Source organism: Agelaius tricolor, unplaced genomic scaffold (genome assembly GCF_023055355.1).
Source record: "Agelaius tricolor isolate 1412-34295 unplaced genomic scaffold, bAgeTri1.0.p SCAF_23, whole genome shotgun sequence".
In the NCBI taxonomy this organism is placed as follows: domain Eukaryota; kingdom Metazoa; phylum Chordata; class Aves; order Passeriformes; family Icteridae; genus Agelaius; species Agelaius tricolor.
The window spans coordinates 13,133,290-13,146,373 of NW_027269283.1; the positions used below are offsets into that span (position 1 = coordinate 13,133,290).

The window sequence follows — 13,084 nt, forward strand, 5'->3', positions numbered from 1 at the left end:
TGGCTCCTGCCGAGAGCCAGAGGAGCCGTGCCAGCCCCGAGGGACAGAGCCTGTGCCACTCCTGCCGAGAGCCAGAGGAGCTCCTCAGCCCCGAGGGACAGAGCCTGTGCCACTCCTGCCGAGAGCCAGAGGAGCTCCTCAGCCCCGAGGGACAGAGCCTGTGCCACTCCTGCTGAGAGCCAGAGGAGCTCCTCAGCCCCGAGGGACAGAGCCTGTGCCGCTCCTGCCGAGAGCCAGAGGAGCTGTGCCAGCCCCGAGGGACAGAGCCTGTGCCGCAGCAGGAACCTGCACCCAGCCGTGCTCAGGGCTCCAGCAGCTCCTGGGGCCAGCAGCGCCCACCCGAGCGGGCTGGGAGGGACACAGAACCTGGAGATCTCCAGGTCCTCAGCCGTGCTCAGGGCTCCAGCAGCGCCCACCCGAGCGGGCTGGGAGGGACACGGCAAGCTCTGCTTTCCACCGGGAACCCGGAGATCTCTGCACGCCCAGCCCGCCCCGGGGCACAGCTGCCTGGCAGGAACTGCCTTTTCCTCTCCACACATCCCCTCCGGCAAACGCCACTTTCGAGGCACCTGCAGCCAGAGGCCAAGAGCAGCCGGAGGGTGGGAGGAGAGCTGAGCCCAGCAGCCGGGGACGCACAGCACTCCCCCCTTCCAGCTGCATGTTCACCCCAAGCACCCACAAAACCCTATAATAAATTAACGATTTTATTGAATATCAATAAATTGTATATCATTATATAAAAAGTTTCATCAGTACAAAATTGTGGCACAAAAATATAAATACCAGTGTACCTTTGAAATGTAAACATCCTCTTTGTAATGATTCCATGAAAACAATGTCCAAAGAAAGATGCATTCAGGAGGCACCTGTCAATACCCATAAATAGGGCTTTTGGCACACACCTGTCGATGGACAGCCTTGGGACAGGCCACCATTGTATCAGCTGACAAGTGCCTGCTATTAGTCACAGTTCTCTTGAAAAGCAGTTGTTAAGAGTCATATTAACAGGTGCTTGAGTGCATAGCTGCTCTGTAAACAGGGCTGGGGTTTGAAATGGCTACCCCTGCCTTTCATGGACACTGTTAATCTCGCAGGCATTGCAAATTGTCATTGTGCTGGGGAGAAGCAGCTGCTTCACAACTACTGGGATACTGTATTATTGCATAGTTACACCTTCTACAGGCGGGTTATATACACTCGGGGTACGGGGGGAGTGTCTTGTCCTTCGTTAAAAAAATACTGGTTCTTAAAAGTTACCAAGTGGTTATGGTGCTACAAAAAAAAAAAAACAAAAAAAAAAAAAAAACAAAAACAAAAAAAACCCAAAAAACAAACCAAAAAAAAAAAAACCAAAACAACAAAACCCCAACAAATCCAACCCAAAACCCCCAACCCCCCCAGCTACATGGCAGCAGTGTTCGAGGGTGCAGGTCCAGCCCTGCAAGGTGCCGAGTGCCTCTGGCTGGGGGGCACCTGCCGAGGGCTGGGGCAGGACCGTGACCCCCGAGTTCACACACCTGGCACGGAGCGCAGGCTGCACCCCCAGTGCCAGGGTGCCAGGAGTGGTCACAGCACCAGGCCTGAGCTCAGGAAGCTCTCGGGCACACGGTGGAGTTCTTGGGGTGTCCTGCACAGGGCCAGGAATTGGACTCGATGATCCTGATGGGTCCTTTCCAACCCAGCATCCTTCATGGTCGGGCTCTTGCATTGCACTGGAGGCACCAAGTGAGGAGTGTGAGGGTCCAGGGCCAGAGGAGCAGCGTCCAGCCCGGTGCACACTGCAATGGCCATGGAGGAAACTAACTCCTACAGAAACTAGTTACAACATGGGAATTTGTGACGAGAGAGGCCTGGGGAGCGGAATCCTCAGCGAGAGCCGGAGCAGCCTGTCTCCTCATGCTTGTGGAGCAGCGACATGCGGGAGAAAGTCCGGGAGCAGGTTTTGCACTGGTACTTCTTTACATCTGAATGGGTCTGCAGGTGGGCGCGGAGATTAGAGCGGTCAGCAAAGGCCCGGTTGCAGTGTGTACAGGAAAAGGGCTTTTCACCTATGGGACAAAGAGAAACGCTCCCAATTAACCAGTGCATCAACACATGGGGAATATCAAAGAAGGAGCCATTCATTAGCCAAAGTTTGTGCAGAGCACAGTGAAAAGAAGTGCTGGCTGTCATTGTTCGGGTATGTACAGCATTGCTTGGGGGAGAACTGCCAGCTTGGGAATTGTATGCTCCTGAAAAACCTTTCCTGTGAACCACGGAAAATTAATGCTGGAAACATCTGCAAGTAGCACGGCAGCCGCGCAGACAAACGAAGACACGATCCTGGTCTGCTGCGCGGAGCCAAGCGAGGAGCTCGCGGCACGGCAGGAAAGCCGAGCGCTGTGTGTTAATTATATCATAGCAGGCAGCGGCTGCGAGGCGCCAGCCCAGGGTGAGTGGAGCTATTTCCTCTGCCGAGCCCTGCGCTCCCCCTTCTCCTGCCCGGCTCGCATTGAAAAGCCTGGCCAGGGCGAATTCCTCCCAGAAAGACTCTTTCGGAGGAAACAAATGTGTATGCTCAATTTGGAAAGCACAATTAAGTCTACACGGCTTCCTTCAGCCATCATCTTTAGTACGTTAAGAGGGTGTGAAATCAGTGCCAAGTCACAATTACACCGTCCCACGGCCCCACAAAGGATGCTCGGGAGATGCTTTGTGGGGCCGCGGCAGTGGGGTGGGCTGCAGCTGCGCGCCCGGCCCCGAGCCAACAGGTGCCGCCTGCAGCACCTGCCCGGGCCGAGCCGAGCCGAGCCGGGCACATCCCGGCAGCGCCCGGAGCGGGGCTCAGCACCCAGCGCTGCATGGGCAGCTCTGCCCTGGCTGGGAGCCCTCGCTGCGGGCACGGGGGGATGCTTTGGGCACGGGAGGGGGGCTCCAGCAGTTTCACGGCCCCCTTTATGGCCGTATTTCGGTGAAGCCTGTGCCGTGGCTGGCGGGCCGGCTCCGGGCAGGCCCTGCACTCGCAGCAGCAGCGCAGATTTACGGGCTGGGCCTTGACCCTGCGCCCCGTTCCAGCCAGGAGGATATTTAAAGGACATTTCAGAGAGATGTGCCAAGGGGGTCTGGGAAGCCCTTATCTTCCCAGATAACAGCCGGCCCGCCGATTCGCTGGGGCAGCGGAGCAGGGAAGCGGGAGGTGATAAGGGAGGGAGGGAGAGGGACAGGAGGGGACGTTACCAGTGTGCGTCCGGATGTGGCCCTGCAGCAGCCAGGGCCGGGAGAAGGCCTTCCCGCACATCTTGCAGACGCAGGGCAGCGTGTGGCTCCGGATGTGCATCTTGAGAGCCCCCAGGCTCACGTACTCCTTCTCACAGTACTTGCAGCTGAAGGATTTCCTGGCCTGGGCGTCGCAGTGCAATTGCTTGTGCTTGGAGAGCCCGGCGAAGGTGGAGTACGCCTTGGCGCACTGGGCACAGCGGAAGCGCTCGGCGGCGGCGGGGGCCGAGGCCGGGCTGGGGGGCCCCGAGCTCTTGCCTTCATCCTCCTCGCTGGAGAGCGCCGTCAGGTCCAGGGCGGGCGCGGCGCCGCCCGCAGCCTCGCTGCCCGGGCCGCCCGGGAACAGGCTGGACAGCAGCCCCGCGTCCCACACCAGCGGAGGGTAGTAGGCTCCGGGGCCGAGCACCTCGGGCGGGGGGATCACGGGCAGCGGGCACGTCTCGTAGAGCAGCGGGGCGGCCAGAACTGCGGGAGACAGCGGCGGTCAGCGGGGCCCACCCCCGCGGGCTCAGTGGGGCTCCATCCCCAGGCCATCCCTCGAGAGCCCCGCGCCGCACCCCTGAGTCGGAGGAGCAAAGGGACCCCGGCCCCACCACGGGAGCCCAGAGCCGCTGCCCGCCCCAGGGCAAAGGTGACCGGCCTCACACCACGGGGACCCCGCGCCCCTGCCCGCCTTGCCGCGAGGGATGGGGCGAAGAGACCCCCGCGCTCCCGCCCGCTACGGGCACGGCGAGCTCTCCACGCACCCATGTGCGCCCCGAGGGAGCCACCGACATCCCCGGGGTACCGGGGAGCGGCTCAGCATCCCGGGACACGGGATCCCGAGCCACGAGACGCACGAAATTGAAACGAACAAACAAATCCGCGACCCGGGAAAAAATCAGTCGGTCCCTGCCGGCTCCTGTGTGGAGCCTTAGGGAGATCCCGCGCCGGAGCCCCCTTCCCACCCGCGGAGCGCCCCACGTGCGCGGCCCGTCCCGTCCACGCACCGGCCTGGCTCTCCAGCTCGCTGTAGTTGGGCTTCTTGCTGGCCGAGAAGTGCTTCTTCACCAGGAACGAGCGCGGCATCTTGCAGCCCCGGTGCCGCCGCCGCCGCGGGGCCGCGGAGCCGCCGCTCCCGCTGATATGGGCGCGGGGCCGGGGGCGCGGCGCGGGGCGGGCGCGGGGCCGCAGCCAATGGCCGGGAGGGACGGGGCGGGCACGGGCAGGTGTCGGCCCCGCCGCGGGGACGGAGCCCGGGGGCCGCTCCCACGGCGCCGGAGCACGAGCGGCCGCTCCCGGCTTCTCGCCCGGGCGTTTCCCCGGGCCGTGCTCCCGGTGCTCCGGGTCCGGCCGGTGCTCCCGCGGGTCCGGAAGCCTGGACCGACCCACAGCCCGTGCCCAGCGCGGGCAGAGCGGCCGTGCGGGCTGGAGGAAGGCGCTGTGCCTGGCGGGGATCCCCGCACCCCTGCTGCCTGTCCTTCCCCTTCCCCACGGCTAACGGGATGCGGTGTCCCTGCGGTGCAGCACCCTTCACAGTTAATAATCCTCTGGGAAGAGGCAGTAACTTTTGGAGCAGCGGGATGAATCCGGCACAGCCCTCGGTGACTCCCTCCCGCTGCCGGGGTCAGGAGCACCTGCCCAGACACATTTTGTTTTCTGCCGGGAAGGTTTTGGGCAGCGCAGCCATCCCCACTGCTAGCTCTCAGTTCTCTTCCCTGCTGCCTTCCCCTGACTCTTTTCCCCGGGCAGGGCGGGTGACGCAGCCCCGCTGAGGCACTCGCTCCCTGTGGCTTCCCGCTCCCAGGGCCATGTGCCCGTGGGAAGGAGCCCAGGCACGGGCAGCGGGCGCTGGGCCAGAGATGCGGCAGTCAGAGAGCGCAGCCTGAGCTCCCAGCTCATGCCTCCCCTCGGGCTCACGGGGGTTTCCCCGCTGGAAGGGCTCAGGGCACGGCTCCAGCCACCTGCTGCAGAGCCGCGCTCAGCTCCGGGCCAAGGCAGCTGCTGGCGGCTGCCGCAGGAGGAACAGGTCCTGCTGGGAACGCTCCTCCGGCCCTGCCACTCGGAAAAGGGCCATGTGCCGGGCCACTCGTGACTCGGCCGTCACACATCACACACCGCTGCGCCAGCCCCTGCTGACCGCGTCTTACTGTTTAGCCACAACGACGCGAAATGCAGAAGTGGGAGCAAAGCTTTCCACTGGCACGGCTGCAGGCAGGGACTGAGCTCCCCGTCAGCCTGTCCTCAGGGCAGGAACAGCTCGGAGAGCCTGTCCTGCCAGCCACGCGCATCCTGCCCGGACCAGACGCATTTGCAAACCCTTCCCCTGCAGCCATGTGCTCTGCTGCTGCATCATCCCTCTTTTGCTGTCCAACTGCCCGTGGCTTTCAGCAGGTGTTTATCTGCAAAACTCATCCCCGGATCAGTCTGAAGTTCAGGGGGAAAAGCGCCCCCGAAGGCCTTGGGGACACAGCTCACAAAGCTCGGGTGCTGCCGTTCTCCGTGTGCCGCTCCCCGGGCGGGGCTGTGCAGGTGCCTCCCCCGGCCCGGCCGCTCCACCTGCCGCGGATGTGGTTACAGCGGGGACGAGGGGCGCAGAGAGGTGGTTTTCTGTTCCTTCTGAAATGGTCACAATCGGATCTGTTCCAACCACTGCGTGTGGAAACTTGCCTGTGCTAGGGGAAAAAACGAGATCAAGGGAGAAAGCGACCTGACCTACCTGTGCCTGTGAGCCAGCGAGACAGGGCACAGAGAGCAGGACGCAGGGGAGGGGAGGCTCGGCAGTGCCTCACGGCCTGGAAGTGGCAGTGAGTTTCTCGAGCGTCCCACCCTCACCATCAGCTGAGCCCCAGGGCGCTCAGAGCAGAGCTGCCACCAGCCCGCGGCACAGCTCCGGTCCCGGACACACAAGGACCGGCCCAAGGAGCTCACAAATACACTTCAACCACCTCCAGGGCAACAAGTCTGTTGAAAAGTCTTTTTACTCCCCTGGCCCCACGTCTCCGTGAATATCTGGCTGCAGGGCAGACTCCTCCCGCCAAGGGAGGCCGTGCTGGGAAGAAGAGAAGCTCTGGCCCTGGGACGGGCCGTGAACCCTCACGGCAGGGCTGCAGGAGCTCCCTGAAGCCCACGGCGGAGGGGCTGGGCCGAGCCCTGCGGCGGGAGGAGCGAGCCCCGCTCTCTCCGAGATGCAAGACCTCCCTCTGCCGTCGGCAGCCCCGAGCAGCCGCCGCTCCGGGCTCATCCCGGGCAGGCCACCCTCGCTCACTGCACGGGGCACTCAGGCAGCTCCCTGAACCCCCACGGAATTATTGTTTTAAACCCCGGCATCTGTAAAGACAGAGTAAACGTGAGAAGAACTAGAAGAGAGATCAAGGCCAGTAGCAGCGACACCAATTTTTCACTAAGTGCTGAGTATTTTCTGGAGCTCTGGGGAAGGAGAAGGAAGGAAAAGAAAGTTTTCATAGTGATTTCAACATTTGTACCACCCAGAGCATAATGTAATTTGCCCATGAAACTGAATGAAGCACAGACCAATGCAACTGTAACACAAAGCTGTTTTGCTGCAAACACATCCCTCATTTGCTTTTCCATTACTTGACACAGCCTTGGTTGGTTACTCCCTAGTGAGGTGGGCTCACCAGCGAGTGTCCAGCACATCTGGGCAAAGGCCTGGAAGAAAATTTGCTGTTCTCTTTTCAGCCCGCTGACACGAAGACCTGGAATACAGCACTTAAGCTTTGGCAAGATCTCATCCCCCAGCCTAAGGAGACCATGGGGATTTACCGCTGCAATTCCACACGGAGCAATGCCTGTGCATTAGGAAATTAATGCTGACAACAATTTATCACAGCTATTAAGACCAGTCGTTGTCTGGAGACAAATTCGATAGAACAGCTCAGCTGCAAGCTCGGCTCCTCCCATTGTGTGTCTCTGTGCTAATTGCGCTCTTCGGGCTGACTCCTTGTGCCAGACACGGGGAATTTCACAGCTCTGGGCTGGCCCGATTGCATTATCGCCACAATGCAGCGGCAGGATCAGCTGCTGACTAGGCGCGAGCAGCACGGAGCCCTTCCGGGGACACCCAGGGCCTTGGGAGCCCCAAATGGGGACACCCAGGGCCTTTGGGAGCCCCAAATGGGGACATTCACCGCCTTTGGGAGCCCCAAATGGGGACACCCAGGGCCTTTGGGAGCCCCAAATGGGGACACCCAGGGCCTTTGGGAGCCCCAAATGGGGACACCCACGGCCTTTGGGAGCCCAGCTGGGGACACCCATCACCTTTGGGAGCCCCAAATGGGGACACCCAGGGCCTTTGGGAGCCCAGCTGGGGACACCCACGGCCTTTGGGAGCCCCAGCTGGTTTGTGCTCCACCGAGGCTTTCCCAGCACCCAAAGGAGATGAGCCAGGCTGTGCACACACAGGTGCCTCCCACCAGTGCCTTTAAATCCATCAGGAGTCAGTCGGGCACACCCCAGCAAGGGCAAACACTGCCTGCTCAAAGGAAACACGAGGACCGTGAGGGAGAAATGACAAGAGCTGACACAAAGGTAGGATTTTATAAATTAAATGGCCTTTATTTGTAACTTCAAAAGTCAAAAACATGACAAATTAATTGCTTGGAAGCTTCTAATTGCTCCTTAAACATTTTATCAGAGTTGCATGGAAGTGCACTTAGAACAGCAGCAGGAATCTGGATTCCTGGCAATGGGCATCACCAAACTGCACTGTGACCAGAGCCCAGAGATCCCCATCCAAGCCCACGAGCCCTTCAGCTCTCTGCAGGCCAAGCACTGCAATAACCACCCCAAGCACAGCTCCCTCCCCACACAGCCAGGGGGATCCACACCTCCCAGCCCCCAGCACCGGGCTCCCAGTGCCCAGCTCAGGCTGGGAGTGTAACAGCTCCAACCAGGGCACAGAAACACAAACCCCAAGGGCAGCAGAGGTGCCTGCACACAAGGCTGAACCATGAGGTTTTAGCTGCAGTGTGTCTCATTATTTTCAGGGTAAGGCTGTGCTGCTGTCTGCAGAGCACAATGGGAGGAGCTTACTGCTCAAACAATTAATTAATACTCAGTTCTGGGGTGGTGCAGGCCCACTGCTCCAATTACAACACTTGCATTTGACATCTCGACACTGATTTACAGGTTCTGGTCAGGTGCCTTAGATCTCAGCAGCTCCACTATGAACTTCTTGAAAGCATCACACTAAAATTAAGGAATCTCCATGGTAAAAGTGTAGGCTTGAACATAGAGTATCCACTGACTAGGGGCTGGAACTGTCCTGCTTTCAGGGCTGTATTTTACTTTTCCTTGGAAGCTACACCTGGCTCTACACACACACTGCCCGATGGCAAACAATCCAAGTACAGCTTCAGCCACTTCAGGAACATTTCAATGAAGAACAGGAATTCAAAATACCTGATAAAATCTGTGATGCAGAAAGGAAGTGCTATGCCAACGCTATGAATTACTTGTAATTTTCCCACCAGCTTGCCTTGAGAGATGGAAAACCCAAGAACATAGATGAAAATTTTAGTTTAAATAGAAAGCCGAGGTATTGAAAAAATCCTTCTGAATTCCCCTATCAGCATAAGGCTTAGAATTACTAGGAAACCAGTTTCAAAGCCACCAATTTAATCATAAAGCCAGTGATTTTGATTAATATTTGCCACCAGTTTCAAACCCACCAATTTAATCATAAAGCCAGCAATTTTGATTAATATTTGCTAAGATAGTTAAAAAATTATGCATTTTAACTAAGACCAACACTAAAGATAATTTTCCAGGCTAGAAATTATAGTAAGAGTATGGAGGAAAGTAATCATCATGCATAGAACTGAAGTATTTTGAACTAGTTTTTACACAGTGCAAAGATTTCCTAGGAAAAGTTTGCAGTTTGAACACTCATACTGAGGATATGTTTTCCCTACAGTTGGGAGGCTGCCTGTAAGGACTGAAACACTGGGAGACATTATGGAATCACAGGCATCAGAGGTCACTTAAATGAGAGCTGGTCTGACAGTTACAGTTAGCACCTGAAGTCTCACTAAAGGGGAACAGAGCTACCAGTACACCTCACACACAATCACTTGAGATATGTAAATGAGATTAGGAGGATATTCATTAACTAGTTCAGGCCATTCCATTTGGAATGTTTTTGATTTTAGACAGTCAAATAAACACGACCTCCAAAGAAACCTATAGGCATAGGTAAAGAAAAAGCCTTGGTTCTCACGTGTTGATCTACAATGAAACTGAGTCTAAGCAAGTAGAAAAATGGAGCTGGCAGGGCTGAATGTCAGAGACCATGATACCAAAAGACTGAATGGCACAGAAATATCAAACCAGGATTCAAAACTGAGATAGGATTAAAGTCTTCTGTACTTCTGGATGCCTGAGTTAATCTTGGGATGTGCAGGGAGAAGTGCAAGGGTGCTGGGCATTTCCCCCTCGTGGAAGCTTGGGTTTGCAGTAAATCCTCTGGCTAGATCATTTATCCCGCAGAGAGCGCATCAAAACCTGCGCCATCATATCATCCTCATCAGCATCATAATCCTGCAACAGAGCACAGCAGCACTCTCACTGCAGCAGCCACGCTGCCCAGTGCCCGTGGCACTGCAGAGCTGCAGCTCCCTGGGCAGCCAGGGCACGCTGGGGCTGTACAGCAGAGCCAGGGAGCCCCAGGTGTGCTGCAGGGTGAGCCAACACCTACCACAAAGGTGTCGTAGGAAAAGCGATGGCGTCTCTGCAGGTGCTCCATGAAGTTTGCACTCCTGTAGTTGGGGTCCCCCCACGGCATTGAGGCACAAATTGGGCACACCTTCAAGGGAAAAACAGTTAGGGCCAATGCTTCAGTGCCTAAATGCTGACAGCAGAAGGGCAGGGACAGCCTGGGGAGGGGAGCTGAGGGTTTGTGCTGTCACTGTTCTGTATGCAAAGGGCTGGCCAATAACTTGCTGGAACATTGAATGCAAAAGCCTCAGATAACCCTGAATAATTTTAATTCATGTCTTAGATCCCTGAAATGGAATGGCCTACTCTTCTCCCACGTTCTGAAAATCAGAACTCATTAAAGCCTCTCGCTTTAGGAGATTTCAGCCTTCATTTCACAGTGGCAGGAAAGTTTCCTTGGTCTTCTCTGCAAAGTTCACTTCTCTCCCAGAGAAAAAAGGAACTTTATCTTCCTGAACAATTTAGAATTCCGAAAAACTTCCCAGAAAAATGAAAGTTTCCAATTCAGTTCCATATTTTGCAATTCCTCTTACATAAGAGGAAGTAACACAGATAGGTTACTAGAATGATACACTACTTTTTGCAAGCATTTCCCCCAACGGTTTATAGTATTTTCTTGCTGAAAACAAGGGGAAAAACGAGGAGAAAATTAAATGTCTGACTTTTAAAAAATATTATATTTTATTGCTTTGCTGTCCCTAATTAACTTTGAATGTGTGCCATTTTTCAAGGATGAAAAGAGGATGTGGCCCAGCTGCAGTGGGTGTGGAGACCAGAGAGCCACAGAAAGGTGACAGCAGAACCACACCAGGCTTAGAGGCATGACCAGCACAGCCACACCGACTGAACAGCAGAAATTACACCTAACTCATTGTTTCAAAGGGCTTTAAGAGCAGACTTCACTGCAATTCTTGCACCAAGACTTTTTATTACCACTTGTTTTGCATCCATGCTGTGCAAAGCTTTGCAGTGTTCAACCAGCCCTTCTTGATCAAAGTTCTTCTCGCTGCAGTACGGGCATGGGAAGGTGAAGCGGTTTGGGAAGCTCCTGTGGGGGAGAAAAGGTCATTTACAAATACAGATCATTCAAGGCAATAATTTACATATCCAGTTAAGACAAGCTAATTTTAACAATCAGGTTGTAAACTCCTAACAGTATTTTAGGCAACTCAATATTTAGACTGAATTACAGTTTTTCTGCAAATGTTCTGAGTGCCATTTATCACCTTTCTGTCAGGGCACCACCCACAAGAATGCACTGCCACCAACTCCCACTTCCCTCCTTGGTGGGTGAGTACAATCAGGAGGTATTTTAAAAGGTATTTTAAAGGTATTTTAAAAACCAGCAGCATCTACAGAATGCCCTGATCTTAGAGATGTCTAAGGAGAAGCAGTTGAGTTTACCTGGGCACAGCCAGCTGCAGGATCAAGGCTCAGTTTTTAACTACATAAAAACTAGCACCCAAACTGAGCAAAGTGGTAAATTCTGCTTCTACTTCAAAATTGTTTCTTGTGCAGAGAAGCCCAGGATCTCAGAGCAGAGGTGTTACCTGGTGCTGTGGAGGGGCTCTTTAGTAACAGCTTTGACACCTTCCATGATGTAGTTCTGGTACTTGGAGCAGGAGGCGGCATGGCTGCGCATCTTGGACAGGAACATCTGTGCAGGCAACACAGCAGGTGAGCCCAAACCTCCTGACACAGCTTTAAACAGCAGCAGCTAACATGTAACCCCCAGCAGCTTTCAGCAGAAGGGCTAAAGCAGGAACTCCAAATAGTTCAGCTGGCCAAGCAGAAAACTTTGGAGACAACAGGTCAGCTAAGCTGTAGCTGCTGTCTGTGGGATGTTACCATACACCCCTGCTACAGCAGCAACGTCCCACTGCAACTTTAAAATCAGAATCTTTCATTTGAAATTCAGATCCTGAAGAGGTAACAACAAAAAACTGTGGAAAGAATGTCAACATCTGGGTGCTGTCTATATCAAACACCTTCAGCACATATCAGAACAAACACTTTGACCTGATTTTGCAGAAAGCTGAGGAGGAAGCAGTTTATTTTCCCCTAGGCAGACACATCTTGTGTACTGAATTTCCAAACCCTTTCATACTTTTTTATTGCAGCCGTTGCAAGTGGTTTCTGTCGTTTCAATTTGCTTTTCCAAGTCCAGAGCCCTGCTCCCGGGTGACAGGGTGCTGCGGCACACCCCACACACTGGCTTCTTGGGCTTCAGGCACTCCTGCAGGCACGGTGTGCAGAAGCTGTGAGAAAGAAAAGCAGCAGGTGGTGAGACAGCCCTCTGGGCACCCACAGTGCCCTCTGCCCAAAGGAGGAACAGAGCCTTGAGACTCTGATACAAAGAAAGGGAAGAAGGAGCTGCTGGCACCCGGGCATGAAAGATCCCAGGCTGTCACACCCAGAATTGTTTGCTGTTGGACAGGGCTCTGTGCCCTCGGCTTCTGGACAGAATCATGGAATAGTTTGGGCTGCAAAGGCCCTCAAAGCCCACCCAGTGCCACTCGGGGCACTTGTGCCAGGGCCTGCCCACCCTCACAGGGAGCAATTTGATCCCAACACCCAAGCTCAGCCTGCCCTCTGACGGTGTGAGGCCGCTGCCCCTTGTCCAGCCACTCCATGCCCGCATTTCTCAGGGGAGACGGAAAGCGAAAGCGGAAGAACACTGGCTTCCTTTCCCCCGCTTTGCTTTCGTTTTCTCGCTGTAAGGCCGCTCCAGCCTGCCCTGCCCTGCCCAGCCCCGCTGCCGGGGCGCAGAGCAGCGTGCGGAGCCCCTGCCCTCAGCCCCAGCGGGGCCCGAGCCGCCGCTTCTCCCGAGGCCCCGCGGCCCCCGCCCCGGCCCCCGCGCCCCGGCCCGGCGGCGGGCGCTCACACGTGTCCGCAGGGGACGCGCACCGGGCAGTCGAACACCTCGAGGCACACGGGGCAGGTGAGGCGGGACAGCGGGTCCAGCCGCCGCTCCGGGGCCCGCGACGGCCCGCCCGCCGCCATCTTCCTCCGCGCCGCCAGGGGGCGGCCCTGCGCACGCGCGGCCCTCCCGGCCCCTCCCCGCGCCCTGCGCTGGGGGCGTGACCGAGGGATGGGGGCGCGGCAGGGCTGT

General features: G+C 56.3%; 2 protein-coding genes across 3 annotated transcripts; both read right to left on the minus strand.

Annotated features, from left to right (window-relative positions):
- Window positions 1-686: 686 nt before the first annotated feature.
- SNAI1 (snail family transcriptional repressor 1) lies at window positions 687-4,333 on the minus strand. Its single transcript, XM_071446696.1, has 3 exons — window positions 4,245-4,333; window positions 3,217-3,720; window positions 687-2,048 (listed from the first exon to the last, which is right to left on the minus strand). The coding sequence occupies exons 1-3, from the start codon at window positions 4,321-4,323 to the stop codon at window positions 1,867-1,869; spliced, it is 765 nt and encodes a 254-aa protein (XP_071302797.1). The 5' UTR covers window positions 4,324-4,333; the 3' UTR covers window positions 687-1,866.
- A 3,453-nt stretch (window positions 4,334-7,786) lies between these two features.
- Window positions 7,787-13,025, minus strand: RNF114 (ring finger protein 114). 2 transcript variants are annotated; one of them, XM_071447026.1, is made up of 6 exons: window positions 12,857-13,025; window positions 12,080-12,230; window positions 11,523-11,629; window positions 10,906-11,020; window positions 9,953-10,060; window positions 7,787-9,795 (listed from the first exon to the last, which is right to left on the minus strand). In XM_071447026.1, exons 1-6 carry the CDS (start codon window positions 12,973-12,975, stop codon window positions 9,730-9,732), a joined length of 666 nt encoding a protein of 221 aa, XP_071303127.1. In that variant the 5' UTR covers window positions 12,976-13,025; the 3' UTR covers window positions 7,787-9,729. The 2 variants fall into 2 exon arrangements, with proteins under 2 accessions (XP_071303127.1, XP_071303128.1); XM_071447027.1 differs by lacking the exon at window positions 12,857-13,025 and adding an exon at window positions 12,356-12,378.
- Between the last annotated feature and the right edge of the window lie 59 nt (window positions 13,026-13,084).